Here is a 13909-nt window from a genome sequence, read left to right on the forward strand (position 1 = left end):
CGCGCGGATTGAGTCAAGTGAACCTACCGAGAGGTGGTGTTGACCAACCGCAGCAGGTTTTCAGTAAGAAACCTGAAGAAATCAACTTCTTAAGGCAACTGACAGTGACGGCAAGACCTCTATTTCTAACGGAAGGGTCGGCGGTGCCGGAGTTAAGGCGACGTGACAGAGAGAAGAAAGTAAACCTCGGAGGGAAATCGCCCGAAGTGAGCTGGAGGATCAAAGCTAGCTAATGCTAAATTAGCCAGCTATTGCTACACAATTATACGGAAACTCGTGTCATTTCATAAGTCTGTTGCTTTGACATAACCACTGCGGTTACAGAGTAGATCGTCCGGTGACATTAGTTAACTTATATGTCACATTTAATTTAAATAGCGAGGTGTTGTGCCTTTACATTTTAGGCCACAAGCGACTGGTATTCAGTTAGCAAGAGTAACATTAGCTACAATAGCCGGTCTTACTGAGGCTACGCCGGCTCTGCGCTCCTCAGGACAGGTGATATTGCTAAAGATAGTTTGCTTCAAAGCAACTTCACATCGAGAGTTATCAGTGTTTATAAATTAGATTACACTTGGTTGTGTCTAAGCCTTGTGCTTCGCAATGCTGAAACAACAGCAGCAACCCGGCTCAGGAGGGAGGAAAGCGTCTAACGGAACCTCGGGCCCCGCCGGTATGTCTTCCCCAGTCAGCGGCATCAACAGTGGCAACAGGACACCGGCCGGGAGGTAAGCGGGTTGGGCGATTCCTGTAAGGACAGTCCGGGGATTGTCCTGTGACTTGGAGGCCTACCGGTTAAGGCGCTGTGTGTCTTGGTGGGTGTGTCTCGGAAATAGAGCTTCTCTCCAATGAGATTAGTTCACGTTAGATTGACAGGGTCTCTGGGCCAATCAGAACGCCCTCATTGAATCGAAGACAAAAAAGTGAGGTGGGTCCAAGTTTGGTGAAAGCAGTGACCAGCAAATAGGCATACACGCTATGTAAAGTTTATCTGGCCTGTCAGTGCAAGCGAAGGGACGTTGATGATTTGAAAAATGTAAAATTTTACAACAACACTTTTTGTTGCCAAGTAAATTCTGTTATATAATCATTATAATTAACATCACATTTTATGGCCAGTATTATGTCATGTGGTCTAAATCCTTGAGCTGTCTTTACTGAACTCTTGCCAGCTTCGTCTGTCTTTGTTTTGTAACCGTCTATGTGATACCATCCCATGTGTGCATTTTATGCCTTTCCCTATTCCTTTATGTTATTAAGTGTGATCTATTTTAAAGGGATAAGTAAACTGATATTTTTTGGAGTTGTTAACTAATGAAAATGATACTGTTTTTGATTTGAGAACTTGTTAGACCTGCAAGTTAAGCTCGTCAACTTCTCCATATCTAACTATATATTGTATATGTGACACTGCCTTGACAGGTATTGAAGTTATACTCCTTCAGTTTCTAAACAGGCAGACATGTTTTACAACTGTGCTGTTTTTCCCAGGAATCGAACTTCTGCAAAGCCATCGTTACAGTCATCTCCTGTGAGTATCCGGATTCAGTAAAGTTGGCCAGCAAACACACAACATATTTTGTACAAGGGTTAAAAACTAAGAGGCAAAATTGAAGACATTTTTAAGGTGTAATAACATACATAATTGAAGATTTGAAAATATAGATGGGAAATCTCAAGTGTTCGTAATTTAAAATATAAGGATGTTTGACTCCTGTGTTTACTAACATCACTGATGTAAAAATGTGGTGTGCATGGAACTACAATCCAATTTAATCTAACGACCAGGAATAAACCTGTGACAATGGTCCATATTAATGGTTGTGGGTTAAACCTACTCTCAGGAGAGTACGTCATAAGTGGTTCTCCTGTATATATGAAAATTGTATGTAGTGGTTAATGCATCAAACCCTGTTCCCTTAAATATATCACTGTGATGTTTTTATGTCATGTCTTAGAAAGCTCTTGTGAAACTTGATTTGATGGATACTTTCTACCTTTTCCCATGTGCAGGCGTTCGAGGGTGTGTACAACAATGCCAGAATGCTTCATTTCCTTACAGCTGTTGTGGTAAGGCATTTGGCTTGTTATCAATGTTCTTCTCAGACCAGGATGATTATTCTAGAAAAGGAGTGGCTTGCTTCACTCCCTTTGACATGTACCGTAATAGTTAGAGGTAAGATGTAACGTATCTGCTGTGAAGCTACCTATTTCATGATCTGCTGTGTCTGTCCCAGGCAATGAAGGGTTACAGCAGCTGGCAGAAAATCGCTGGTTAAAATCCTTTTTCCATCTGACTGCGAAACCTGGCATATATTTTGTTTGTGAAGAGGCAGACTGCACATCCTGTGTCAAAGTTACCCCTGAAAATAGGCACAGAATACTGTGTACAAAATATGTATAATTAATCCACAAATGCTGTTCCAGTTTTGGAAGTATCACTTTCACTTATCTAAATAACAATTTTTGTGACTAACTTTTCTGGTAAAATAAGTTTTTAAACAAAATCTCTCTCTCAGGGTTCCACCTGTGACATAAGAGTGAAGAATGGCAGTGTATTTGAAGGCATATTCAAGACTCTCAGTTCTCGGGTAAGAAGCTCAGGTTGAGCACACAGTCATTCGCTTCCCTCTGCCAATTTAATGAAGTACTGCAAGTAATCCTGTCACAGTAATGGTAAACTTGTGTCCAGGAAAAATATGGCCTTTACGTTAGTTGTTACAGTCCTTCTCTGCAAGTTCGCACAGTACTCAAATTTCCTTTTGCCCTCTTAATGTTTGGTCCATAGTGTGAGTTGGCTGTGGATGCTGTACACAAACGCAGTGAGGAGGAGAACTCAACATCACCTCTGCCACGGAGGGAGGAGATCACTGACACTATGATCTTTAGCCCCTCAGACCTGGTGACTATGATCTGCAGAGATGTTGACCTCAACTATGCCACCAGAGGTACACACACACAGAGACATATAGTTTGATATCATGGGCTATAGTGGGAGAGAAGATCATTGATTTTCTGCAATATGTTTAAAAGTTAGCAAATGATAACATAATGGTACATTGTTTAACATTTTGAGACCCGATTGCAGGCTGTAGACGCGTCTTGCCAAATTAAACACTTTGAGAATGTTTCTTTTTTTTTTTTTTTTTTGTGTGTGTTGAATTTTAGACACCTTCACAGACACAGCCATCAGCTCCACTCGTGTCAATGGAGAACACAAAGAGAAGGTTTTGCAGAGATGGGAGGGAGGAGACAGCAATGGAGAGAGTTACGATCTGGAAAATGATGCAGTGAGTCACTCTGTCTCTTTAATGCACAGAAACACCAACTAACATCTAATGATATAAATACCCTTTGGACTCAGAAATAGTATAATAATAAGCACCCTCAGTCATACTACATACATCCAGCCTCCTTTTTAGTTGATTATTCACACCTCAATCCTTTGAAACAAGATGACCGTTTATCTGAGATGCCACAAGAAATCAAACTGATGTACTAAATTAGCATTATTTTAAAGTACTGATTAACTTACTACCCCATTAATCTCCTTGTTTTTTTCTTTTGTTTTTATATACATTCTTTTTAGTCCAATGGGTGGGATGCCAATGAGATGTTCCGTTTCAATGAAGTAAAATATGGAGTCACGTCAACATATGATTCCAGCCTTTCCATGTATACGTAAGTTTTCATATGGATTCATTGCCGTCAGGTATTATTGATGTATTATTATTTCTAAGATAAGCCAAACACTGCAGAAAAAACACAGGTAATGTCCTGAAATTTTGTTGTAAAGAATTAATACCATATTTTATGTATTTATATATGTGCATCTTTATTTTGTGGTAATTAAGTTAATCAAACAGGCAATCGTGCCATGTAAGAGTGTAAGGGTGTTTTCACACATGCCTCGTTTGGTCTGGACTTTCTGACTTTTTAGTTTGATCTGAACCAAAATTACAGGTGTGAAACCTCCCCCGGATCCGCGATCTGGATCAAAAGACCAAATTTTGGTCCGATTAAAAAGAGGTGGTCTCGGTCCGGACCAAACTGAACCATGGTCCGGTTCGTTTATAGTGTGAAAGCATTTTTCGGAGGGTTTGGACTTTCGGACCAAATACAAGAAGCTCTGGCAGGCTCTCCTTGTGTTACAAGACCGGGGAAGCTCCTTAAGGAATAGCTCGGTGCTTAGTGAGAGAGATTGCCGGTGAATGCGCTCAGAGCAGACAGCTGTCGGCTATCAGAGCTGAGAATACATCAGCAGTTTATTTGTTAAGTGGAAGTAAATGTACTAATGTAGGTTTCAGTTTGTCTCTGAATAAATGCTCCAGAAAGAAAGTTCCCGTGTCTTGCTTCTCAACAACAAAACAAAAAGAGCCGCGGCAGTACGGGAGAGCAGCAGTCGGTAGGAAAAACTCCGACACAGAGAGAGGATACGAGAGGACGGGGAAGCCCGTCAACAAACCAATCAGTTAGAAGTATCTCACGTATGTGATGACGGCAGGACGTAGGTTTGTCACGTATAGATCTTTAGTGCGCTTGCATAACTGCAGTGTGAAACCAAAACTTACCGGATCAAATGTATACAATGTAACAAAAACGTGAACCTTGGTCGGGACCTAGGTTCGGACTTTCATGTGTGAAAACGCCCAAATTTAAGCAGTTAGACTTTGCATATATATGTCTTTCTTATCTTACTTATTCATCAAGATTAACCTAAAGTTTCATTTGAGTTCTTTTTCTTAACATGCACTATACCATGTCTTACTTGCATGTAATTTGATAATAGTCAAGCTTGATGTATAGATGAAAGTCAACCTTCACAAGGAAGTGTCCTTTGGTAAGACGCTTAGTCTTTACCAGCTCACTAGATGGAAAAAAATCTTGTTGGGGACATAAGATCATCATTATTACCACAATCTCAATAATTAAGACACTATGATTTACACATTTGACACAAACTAAGTTTTAGCTTCATCAACAGTTTTAAAGGTTTCTGTACTCTCATTTTATTTCTTTGTCCCATCTTTCTCCCGCTGACCAGTGTGCCTCTGGAGAAGGGCAACTCTGAGATGTATCGGCAGAGGGAGGCACGCGCCGCTCGCCTGGCCAGCGAGATTGAGTCCAGCCCCCAGTATCGCCATCGTGTGGGCCTGGAAAATGATGAGGGCAAAAGCGAGGAGGACAAATACAGTGCTGTGGTGCGGGATGGCAACGATCGTGAGAGGGGCCGTGAGAGCCCCCGTGACAGAGAGCGCGAAAGGGGCCGAGACAGCCCTGGAGCCAGCACAAGGTGAGAGGGGCTGCTCGTTTGTTGGGCATGTTGAAAAATAGCGTTTTGTTGTATTGTAGATTATAGATAACAACTCCCACAGTTTTGATAGTGTAGTATTTCTTGTATAACCTATATGTTGCCATATTATCTTTCTCTTTCAGGGAGGGCAAGTACATTCCATTACCTCAACGTCAGAGAGAGATGAACCGGGAGCGAGCTGAGAGAGGTCCTGGGGGACCTGCACCCCACAACCGTCTAAGTGGAGTTTATCGCTCCAACCCTCCATCCTCCGCCTCCCCCAGACCCCCACTGCCCTCTGTCACTGGTCCCCAGTCTGGGGTCTCGCCCTCAGAAAGAAACAGCCCTCTGTCGGGCAGAGGCGGGGCCTACACTTCCCACCACCCCCAGGGAAGCCCAAGCCCAGGGCCGAACTCTGGCCCTGCGAGCCCGTACACGCCTGCATCTCCAGGGGGACCAGCACCCATGCCAGCCTCTGCTTCTGCTGCCCCATCCCCAGTCAGCCCCCCTGCTCCACATGGACACACAGTCCCTCATTCCCATTCACTCCCACACTCACTGTCTGATACTGGCAGGCCTGTTAATGGAGGTAAGTGTTTGAACTTGTGTTTGAACATCTTTGCATGTTGATAAGGCGGTATGAATTTTGAAAAACTGTAAGGAGATTTTTTTTTTGTGTGGCTTTCAGTCTCTATCGGAACATCTCCCAAGAACCAAAGACCTCCACAGTCGAGCAGAACTGTCCGTACTTTAAACTCACACACTCAGTCTACAGGTACATTCGGTCAATCGCTGTTACAAAAATCCTCTTGTATATTATTGATTGATATTGCCTAAAACTTCAATTTCCCCTGTCCTGTCCTTGCAGCTACTCGCTCTCCTAAATCAGGTTCTTCCCAGGACACGCCTTATTTGGACACATCGTCTGTCTCCCTGCCTGCCCAGAAGACGTCTGGCCCCGCCCCTCTCTTCCCTGTCGATGGTGCTGTCTGACTTCTGTTTTTGTTTGATAGTTTAGAGTTTGAAATCAAAGTCAAAACCATTTTTCTATAATTACATGAGTTGTATCTGCCTCAATGAGACCGTCACCTCGTAGCAGTAAGCGACCGGTATTGAAGGTGGAATCTAATGAAGCACTGCAACTAATTAGTTTACCATGTGTCTCGTCTTTACAGTGAATGAGATCCTTGGCGCAGCTGCAAAAGAACGCTCAGCAGAGAGCCCCAGCTGCACAGAGGACAGCAAGAGTAGTAAAGGTGTGTGTATATGACTTCAAATTGGTACCAGTCAAACACTGGAAAGTCTTGTGTCTCAGCTTGTGTCGCTTGTGTCTCAGCTGGACACATAAATCAGAGGATATACACTTATGCATAGTTACATGCCTTGTATGTTTTTGACAACATGCCCTGAGTTTGCAGTTTCCAAATGTTTTGATTTTCATTAACGTTTTTTTTCCCTCTCCTCCACCAGTTCCCTCGGTTCAGCAAAGGTTGCAGATTGAGTCAGAGCTGCGGAAATTTAGAGATGAATTCAGAGTAAGAGTTCAGTTCCCTTTTCCATGAAGCGTGAAATTAGACAATCTGTGACCAATCAAGAGGCTTTGACCTGGGACATCACTGATGTTAGACAATTTCTTCAAAAAATAACTCATGTTTTATTCACTTGGTTGTGACCATTACCATGTTTCACATGATATTGAAGGATACTCACTCTGTATGCAACACTTCTTAGTGTAAAAAATTAGTTGTACATTTGGGACTGGTTTCTATAATGGGGTTATTTAATTTGCAGTGTGTGACTAATTACTGTAGTAAGATTTTTTTTTTTTTCTGTCACCCTGGTGGAAGCTGTGAAGTTAAGACATGTTTCTCATGTCTTGCCCGTTTTATTGGACATGTTCTCTGCTTCTCAAGGACATTTGCCTAGTGTTTATTGGCGGCTCCTTAGATTTGGTAACTTAACATTACAGTAAAATAATTTATTATTTTATTAATTTAGATCAAAAGGTATAATTATGACTTCAATGAATGTGCCATTAGACTACATGTATCTGTTTGCCATCTCCTAATGACTCAATCCTCATCTTCCACTCTTCTTGCAGCTTCAGCCGAGTGGAGGCAGCTCTAGCTCTTCCAACTCCCCAGCAGCAGCAACCCCACCTGCCGTCAGTGAGGTCGCTGGTGCAGCCAAAACCTCGCCATCAGACACTCACCCTGCATCAGAGCCCAAAGCTCAGGCTCCAGCTCCCAGTCCTTCCCACCCCCAACCTCAGCCTTCACCAGCCCCTGCTAAGGACGCCACCAAGGACACCACAACTACACCTGGTGCCACAACAAGCACCACAACAGCACCCGTTTCAGACAGGCATTCACCAGCCACCCCGCAGCCAGCCAGGACCCCGGGAAGTGACGATGCCAGGTCTGAGTCAACGGAGCGGACAGAGGGCGTGGCAGAGTGAGTTTAAAAAATAGATTTCTCATCGTAAACCATTCAAGTTAGCTTACTTATGGCATCATGATTGTCATTTGTAAACACTTTCTTTTTTTTTATCTTCTAGCCAAGTAAAGAAATCAACCTTAAACCCCAACGCTAAAGAGTTCAACCCTATCAAACCTCAAATGCCTATGGTAAGCCAATTTATTCCTGCTACATCCTTGACATGTGAAAAATGCTAGAATAGTATTTAGATGGCACTAGTAATCAGGGAATGTAGAGGTGTAGAGATCTATTTTTTGTACAAAAGTACAAAAAATGATGAAAAATTAAAATGTTGGTTAGTGCAAATACTTATTGCAGCAGATATATAATAGCCAAAGACCCGTTGGCACGGTTTGTTATTTCACTTATTGTAATACATGTAGAAAATGTTCCTATATTGAATAATAAAATGTGTTGAAACCACTGTGATTAACTTAGCGACATGCAGGTTTTATTTTCCTCTGGTTGTGTTGTCGTACAGACGAAGCCTAACACTGCGCCCACCCCACCTCGGCCAACTCCTCCAAGCCCCGTGGTCCTTCAGCACCCAGGTGGACAGGGGCCGCTGTACAACACCCCCTACCTCTCCTATGTATCACAGATCCATCCTGTGCAGGTACATGAGCAAATAAACTTATTTACATAAACGTATTTGCATATTTACTACCAGTGTCATTTTAAGATATGGAAACGAAAAACAAGTGTAGCACAACCGCTGGTCTGACCAGCCACATAGGAGTATAATTCAAATTTCTGATGAGAAAGCGTCCAGTTTTTTATTAAATTTATTTAGGGATCTGACTAACACTTATTTACATGATCAGTTCATATTATAATAATATTATATTATGCTGATAACTTGCTCAATAAATCTATAAAAAGTCCACCAGAGCCTATGGTGCCATATTCAAATGTCTTGTTTTGTCTGTTGAACAGTTTAAAATCCAAAGACTTTGCTTTTACTGTCATAGAATACCAAAAGAAAATGGTAACATTGGAGAAGTTGAAAATAAATTGACAATAATTTTGAAAATTATTGTCAATTTCTTTTCTTTTAATTGACTAATTGTTTCAGCTTTAAATGTATTCCTCACAATGCAGCAACAGTCTTTCTTGAGTTGACCTCTTAATCATTCCTGTCTTTCAGCCCCCGCCAATGTACCAGTACACCATGTCTACAGTCAGCCAAGGAAAATACCCCAGGACCAAAGGTAAAATCAGTGCATTTCTCTCCAGTGCTGTATGTCTGTGGTTTTAATTTGTAGTTTTAATTTTGGCAAATTGCTTCTCAAATGAATGTCCTCTCAGCTCTTGTCAAAGCCATATAGCTGTAACCTGCAACACAACAGTGCAGTAACATCTGCTTAAAGGGGTGGTTCGGTGGGGGGGGGGTGATGTGTCACCTTTTTCAGCCCTTCTGAGTTTGCAGGTATGCAAATGGAACCGCATTCGTTGTCAGTGACTTGTGCTCCTTTAGATTGCGGGGGTTTTCAAAGTCGTCTGGTCTAAAATGATCACTACACATTTTCCACTTGAGTAGAGTCTCGGTCAGTGTCTTGATGTCCAAGCCAGCAGCAAGAAGCCACAGTTGGTTCCTTTGTGGATCTCGCAATGGAAATTTGTGGTGCCTATCTCTTTGATTTCTATTTACAATTTCTAAATGCACACTGAATCACCATGTTGCCTAGTCCTTAGTTTCCAATCCAATGCTTCAATACCACTGTACTAGGCTACTACTAGGTTTCCCGACTGGAGTACGCTTCTCTGTTTACTTCTGCGCAGTACTACTAACCGGAGCTAAGTAAAATTCTGCCGCTGCTGAGAAACTAGTCCCTCAAAATGTAATGCGATCATTGAGATGCAAGGGTAGTTTTATTTCTTACATTATTTTATCAACAGACATTTACATCGATAGTCTGGTGTTATAACTTATTTGCCTCAGGTGTACTGTGGAGTGTGTAAGACTGCTTTTAATGGCAGGCTAGCAGATACTGTTGATTTGCGCTAGCCTAGCACCAGCAAACTCTGCAACTGGAAGGACTGGATGAAAAGTGCTGAAAACGGTCTCCACTGATAAATAACACACTGGCTAACGTGGAAATTAAGTCCTATGTCCAAAATTCTGAACCACCCCTTTAACAAAATAACAATTTAAAAACAGCCTCTTGTGTCTTTGTGTGTTTTTCTGTCGTCTTGATGATTCTTTGCCTCCACCAGGCTCCGTAGTGGGTCAGCGCTCTGACCATGGTACCTCAGCACCGCCCATGCTGCAAGCTGCAGCGTCAGCAGCTGGGGCCCCGCTGGTAGCATCCCCCTACCCTCAGTCCTACCTTCAGTACAACCCACAGCAGTACGGCCAGCAGCAAGTCATCCAGGCCATGTCACCCTACCCTGGACAGGTAGGACGTCTATCCTCTAACCCCTTTTTTTAAATCAGGCTTTAAATGGTCAGACTGTTTGCAGTAGCACTAAAATAAACATGAGTGGTTCTGAGAGCTTGTTATTCAACAGAGGTTAATAACAACCACTTAACATTCCAGGTTTATCTTGCCTATAGCATTTAAAATCTGCTTATTTGTTCCTCTCTTTTCTCCCCCTCTTCAGCCTATGTACTCCATGCTGCAAGGTGGAGCCAGGATGATAGGTCAAGGTGGGGGCCCACACCCACAAGCCTTGGGACCCCCAGGAGGCCCCCAGTTCTCTGCACAGGGAGACGGACCTCAGGGACCACAGCAGGGCATCTACGGTGAGTGGATCCAGACCTGCAAAGTGATTGACGTAAAACACACAATATCTCTATACAAGGGGTATGCAGTCCATTGTTGATAATGCTCCAAAAACTTTCAAAGTTTCTGTGTTTGATAATAAGCTAATCACTATCAGTAAATCTCATACTTTCATCAAATAGTCTCACAATATATTCACAGTAAAATAATGATGTAAAGCTTTCTTTAAACTAATTAGTTCTTTTTCCTGTGTAGCGCAACAGTCCTTCTCCCACCACTCGGGTGCAGTTCATCAGCCGCAGCCCTCCAGTACTCCAACAGGCAACCAGCCCCCTCCCCAGCATGGTGCGCCTAGCCCTGGACAGGTGAGAAACACAACTGCTTGGATTTTCCAAAATATACTGAAACATATTTGCTGTGTCCCAATTTAGTGGCGGGATCCTCCAATGTCTGGATTTATACATAAGAGGTAGACAAGCCTAGCCCATTTAAAAAAAAAAAAAGCCTCCACCTTAATGATACTAGACTACTGAAATGTAGCCTTAATGAGGTCAAGAGAAGTGCAAAAGCCCACTACAACTTTCTCTCATTTGGGGAGGAGGTGCCTGTTTACCTGGTCTTCAGGTCCTTTTATGGGCCACATTTTTAAGAGAACCCAGCCTCTGGCTCACTGTTATTGTGATTCATTAATTGGCTCTTTTAACCTTTTCAACGTTGTAATCTCTCTTTTCAGAACGCCCAGTCAGGCCCACAGCCCCAGTCCTTGTACCACTCAGGTCCCCTCTCAGCACCCACCCCACCTAACATGCCACCAGGCCACACGTCTCCACAAGGATCTTACCCCATTCAGGGCTACAGCATCCACAGCCACCAGGGCATCCCACAAACATATCCCCTGGGACAGATAGCACAGGTATGGGTTCACGGTGCTGCTACTTTTCCTGCTGCATGGTTACTGTTCCTTTTCGTGCATCACTGCAAATGAGAAAAAAACAATTTTGCACCTAAACTTGGTTTGTCAATCTCCTGACCCCGCAGGCCCATGTACAGGGAGCCATGTCGGGTCCCCACCACTCGGGGAGCCACGGTCAGCCCCAGTTAGTGATGTTGCAGCCGCCTCCTCAGCAGGGCCCCGGCTCAGTGCCCCAGCACCCCCAGCATGGACCACAGCAAGGAGCACACCAACACTTTTACATAGGACATCCACAAGGTACAAGTACACATAATGCCGAGTAAAATCTATCCTTTGATTCTCCATTTGTGGTAAAGTGTAGCATTTATAGTTGTTTTCTGTTTGCCTCCCACAGCAATGCAGGTACAAACACACCCTGCTCCCTTCCATCAGCCTGGAAACTAAACCTCATCTGCCCTCCTCCCCACTTCCCAAACTGTTCTTAGGAATGAGCCCCAACATCCACACTGCCTGCTGGATGTGAGGCCCAGACTGAATGCGACTCATAAACAAACTGACAGGACTGTACAGAGGAGAGAAGAGGACATTAAGTCTCACAGCATATTATTCTATTGCTGTAACGGTCCTCATGTGTACAAACCTCGTTGTCAGCCCCAGACGAGGACATTTTTAATGCTAATGATGAAGGTGGCAGACGACCGCAGCGGCACCAAACCCCGGCTGCCATCCTGCTCTTCTGTCCAACTTTTTCCCATTTCAGAGACATAAGGCACCTTGCTGGGCAGTCGGAGAGGAAATAAACACGGACGAAACACAGCAGCAGACACTTTATCTTCCAGCAGTGTATTTTTTTAGCCTCGTGGGGTTTTGTAAGTACCATGACACAAATGGGGAAACAGACTGTCGGGGGATTCTTGTGAATACAGCATGAAAGGACAGATTTTAAGAGGGGATTTTTAGCAAATCATTTTCCTTTTTTTTAACTCAATCCATTAGTTAAAACCATCCCTTTGCTTCTTCTCTCCTGTAGGAAAATTATAATTAATAAAAAAGACAAGACAAAAAAAATATTAAAACAACAATGACCAAAAAATAAAGTTTTCAACTCAACTTCTAAGCTTTGTTTAATTTATTGCATCATTAATTGTGCTGTTTGACTATTACAGTTACAGTTTTGCTCTGCATTGCATGAAGTAACAACTATAATGAGACAGACTTTATTATTTATTAGACAATAACAAGAGCACATTTAATTTGAAGCTTGATAAGCATTTGCTATTATGTCAGGCTGACAAAACAAAGTAATTACCTCCTAGGGGACTTTTTGTATTCTCTACACATTAGCTTGGATTCGTTCCACTCAGTGGTGCAATTTTGCATGTTAATTTAAAATGGTCACTAGGGGGAACCCTCTTTATACACCAGCCTCATGAGGCACATGGTCCTTGTGGCAGAAGTGACTGTTTGGGTTAGTGGGGCACTCTGCTTTCCCTTCAGGCAAGTATGACACCACACTTTGTGGCTCAGTAACAGCCCAATAAATTGATGTACTACCAAGTGTGCCAGCTAGCTCTACGTCAATGTTTGGCCTAGTTTCCCCTCAGTGCAAAATGTTGGGACACACTCAGTTAGTGCAGTAGGCGGTGGCGGCTTTCTCAGTGTGACAGGGCGTAGAGCTGCTCGCCGCTGCGCTTCAGTCGGTGCCGGTACTCAAGGTCGGAGTAGTTGCATTCAGGGACCCCCTGGGTGCCGTAAAGGAGACCCCAGCAGCAGCCGGCAATTACTGCTGTGCTGTCACTGTCGCCTGGGCAGGAAGAAAAGGAAATGGAGAATTTCACATAAAGATGTTTATCAAACATTATTACATTATATTAGGAAAATAAACAGGAAATCTAAATTGGTAATGCCAATATGTACTATTATGGCTTCTATAACATTTTTCTATGACTTATTTCGACATACTATGACTTTATGACATACCTTTTTTTTTTTTTTAGCAATAATGTGTAACCTACAACAACTATAAATATTTTTATGATGTAATATATACTAGGACTTATACTATACTATAACCTTTTTAAAGCTATAGAGCATAGTTTGTCTCCCCCCCATGAGGAATTCTAAGTAATGACAACACTGTCGTTGCATCCACATGATACAAGCCTTCGGTGATCGCGCACCACCCCCACCCCTCCTCCATGCAGTTTCTTGTAGCCAAGGAGGACACGGAGGATTAAAAAACTTAAAAAAAAAAAAAATTTGACAATGGCTTGAATGGACGTCCGTTAATATAAAATAGTGGTGTACTATGACTTTTTTTTTTAATCATTTTTTTTCGACATGTTATACTATGATTATTTTTTACATACTAAACTGACTTTTTCCAACTTTTTTTTACTATGAGATTTTAGAATTTTTTCGACATGCTATATACTATGACTTTTTTTTTACTTTTTCGACATACAATGGAGACTTACGGCAGACTTTTTTTGACATGTT

General features: G+C 42.6%; 2 protein-coding genes across 7 annotated transcripts in view; one reads left to right on the plus strand and one right to left on the minus strand.

Annotated features, from left to right (window-relative positions):
* Window positions 1-11: 11 nt before the first annotated feature.
* Window positions 12-12520, plus strand: LOC120550985 (ataxin-2-like protein). 4 transcript variants are annotated; one of them, XM_039788038.1, is made up of 24 exons: window positions 13-498; window positions 619-728; window positions 1492-1531; window positions 2014-2070; window positions 2520-2591; window positions 2789-2948; window positions 3169-3290; window positions 3590-3681; window positions 5045-5293; window positions 5437-5882; window positions 5982-6068; window positions 6162-6275; window positions 6469-6549; window positions 6764-6828; window positions 7395-7747; window positions 7851-7920; window positions 8253-8387; window positions 8919-8982; window positions 9989-10170; window positions 10376-10517; window positions 10753-10862; window positions 11231-11410; window positions 11536-11707; window positions 11805-12520. In XM_039788038.1, exons 2-24 carry the CDS (start codon window positions 676-678, stop codon window positions 11852-11854), a joined length of 3096 nt encoding a protein of 1031 aa, XP_039643972.1. In that variant the 5' UTR covers window positions 13-498; window positions 619-675; the 3' UTR covers window positions 11855-12520. The 4 variants fall into 4 exon arrangements, with proteins under 4 accessions (XP_039643971.1, XP_039643972.1, XP_039643973.1 ...); XM_039788039.1 differs by having other exon boundaries at window positions 13-206; XM_039788037.1 differs by having other exon boundaries at window positions 12-728; window positions 11896-12520.
* Window positions 12521-12524: 4 nt separating this feature from the next.
* Window positions 12525-13909, minus strand: part of adprh (ADP-ribosylarginine hydrolase) — a 79440-nt gene continuing 78055 nt past the window's right edge. For all 3 annotated transcript variants that reach the window (XM_039788074.1, XM_039788076.1, XM_039788077.1), the window contains one exon: window positions 12525-13214. In XM_039788074.1, the coding sequence (XP_039644008.1) occupies window positions 13066-13214 (149 nt within the window). In that variant the 3' untranslated portion in view covers window positions 12525-13065. The remainder of the gene's footprint in view (window positions 13215-13909) is intronic.

Source organism: Perca fluviatilis, chromosome 21 (assembly GCF_010015445.1).
Source record: "Perca fluviatilis chromosome 21, GENO_Pfluv_1.0, whole genome shotgun sequence".
Classification (NCBI taxonomy): Eukaryota; Metazoa; Chordata; class Actinopteri; order Perciformes; family Percidae; genus Perca; species Perca fluviatilis.

What these genes read in the sequence shown, in the direction of transcription:
- LOC120550985 (XM_039788036.1), top strand. Translation starts at nt 604, where the DNA reads ATGCTGAAACAACAGCAGCAACCCGGCTCAGGAGGGAGGAAAGCGTCT. An exon ending in GGACAGCAAGAGTAGTAAAG is followed by an intron (nt 6,550 to 6,763) that starts GTGTGTGTATAT and finishes CTCCTCCACCAG; the next exon opens with TTCCCTCGGTTCAGCAAAGG. An exon ending in CCCTGGGACAGATAGCACAG is followed by an intron (nt 11,411 to 11,535) that starts GTATGGGTTCAC and finishes CTGACCCCGCAG; the next exon opens with GCCCATGTACAGGGAGCCAT.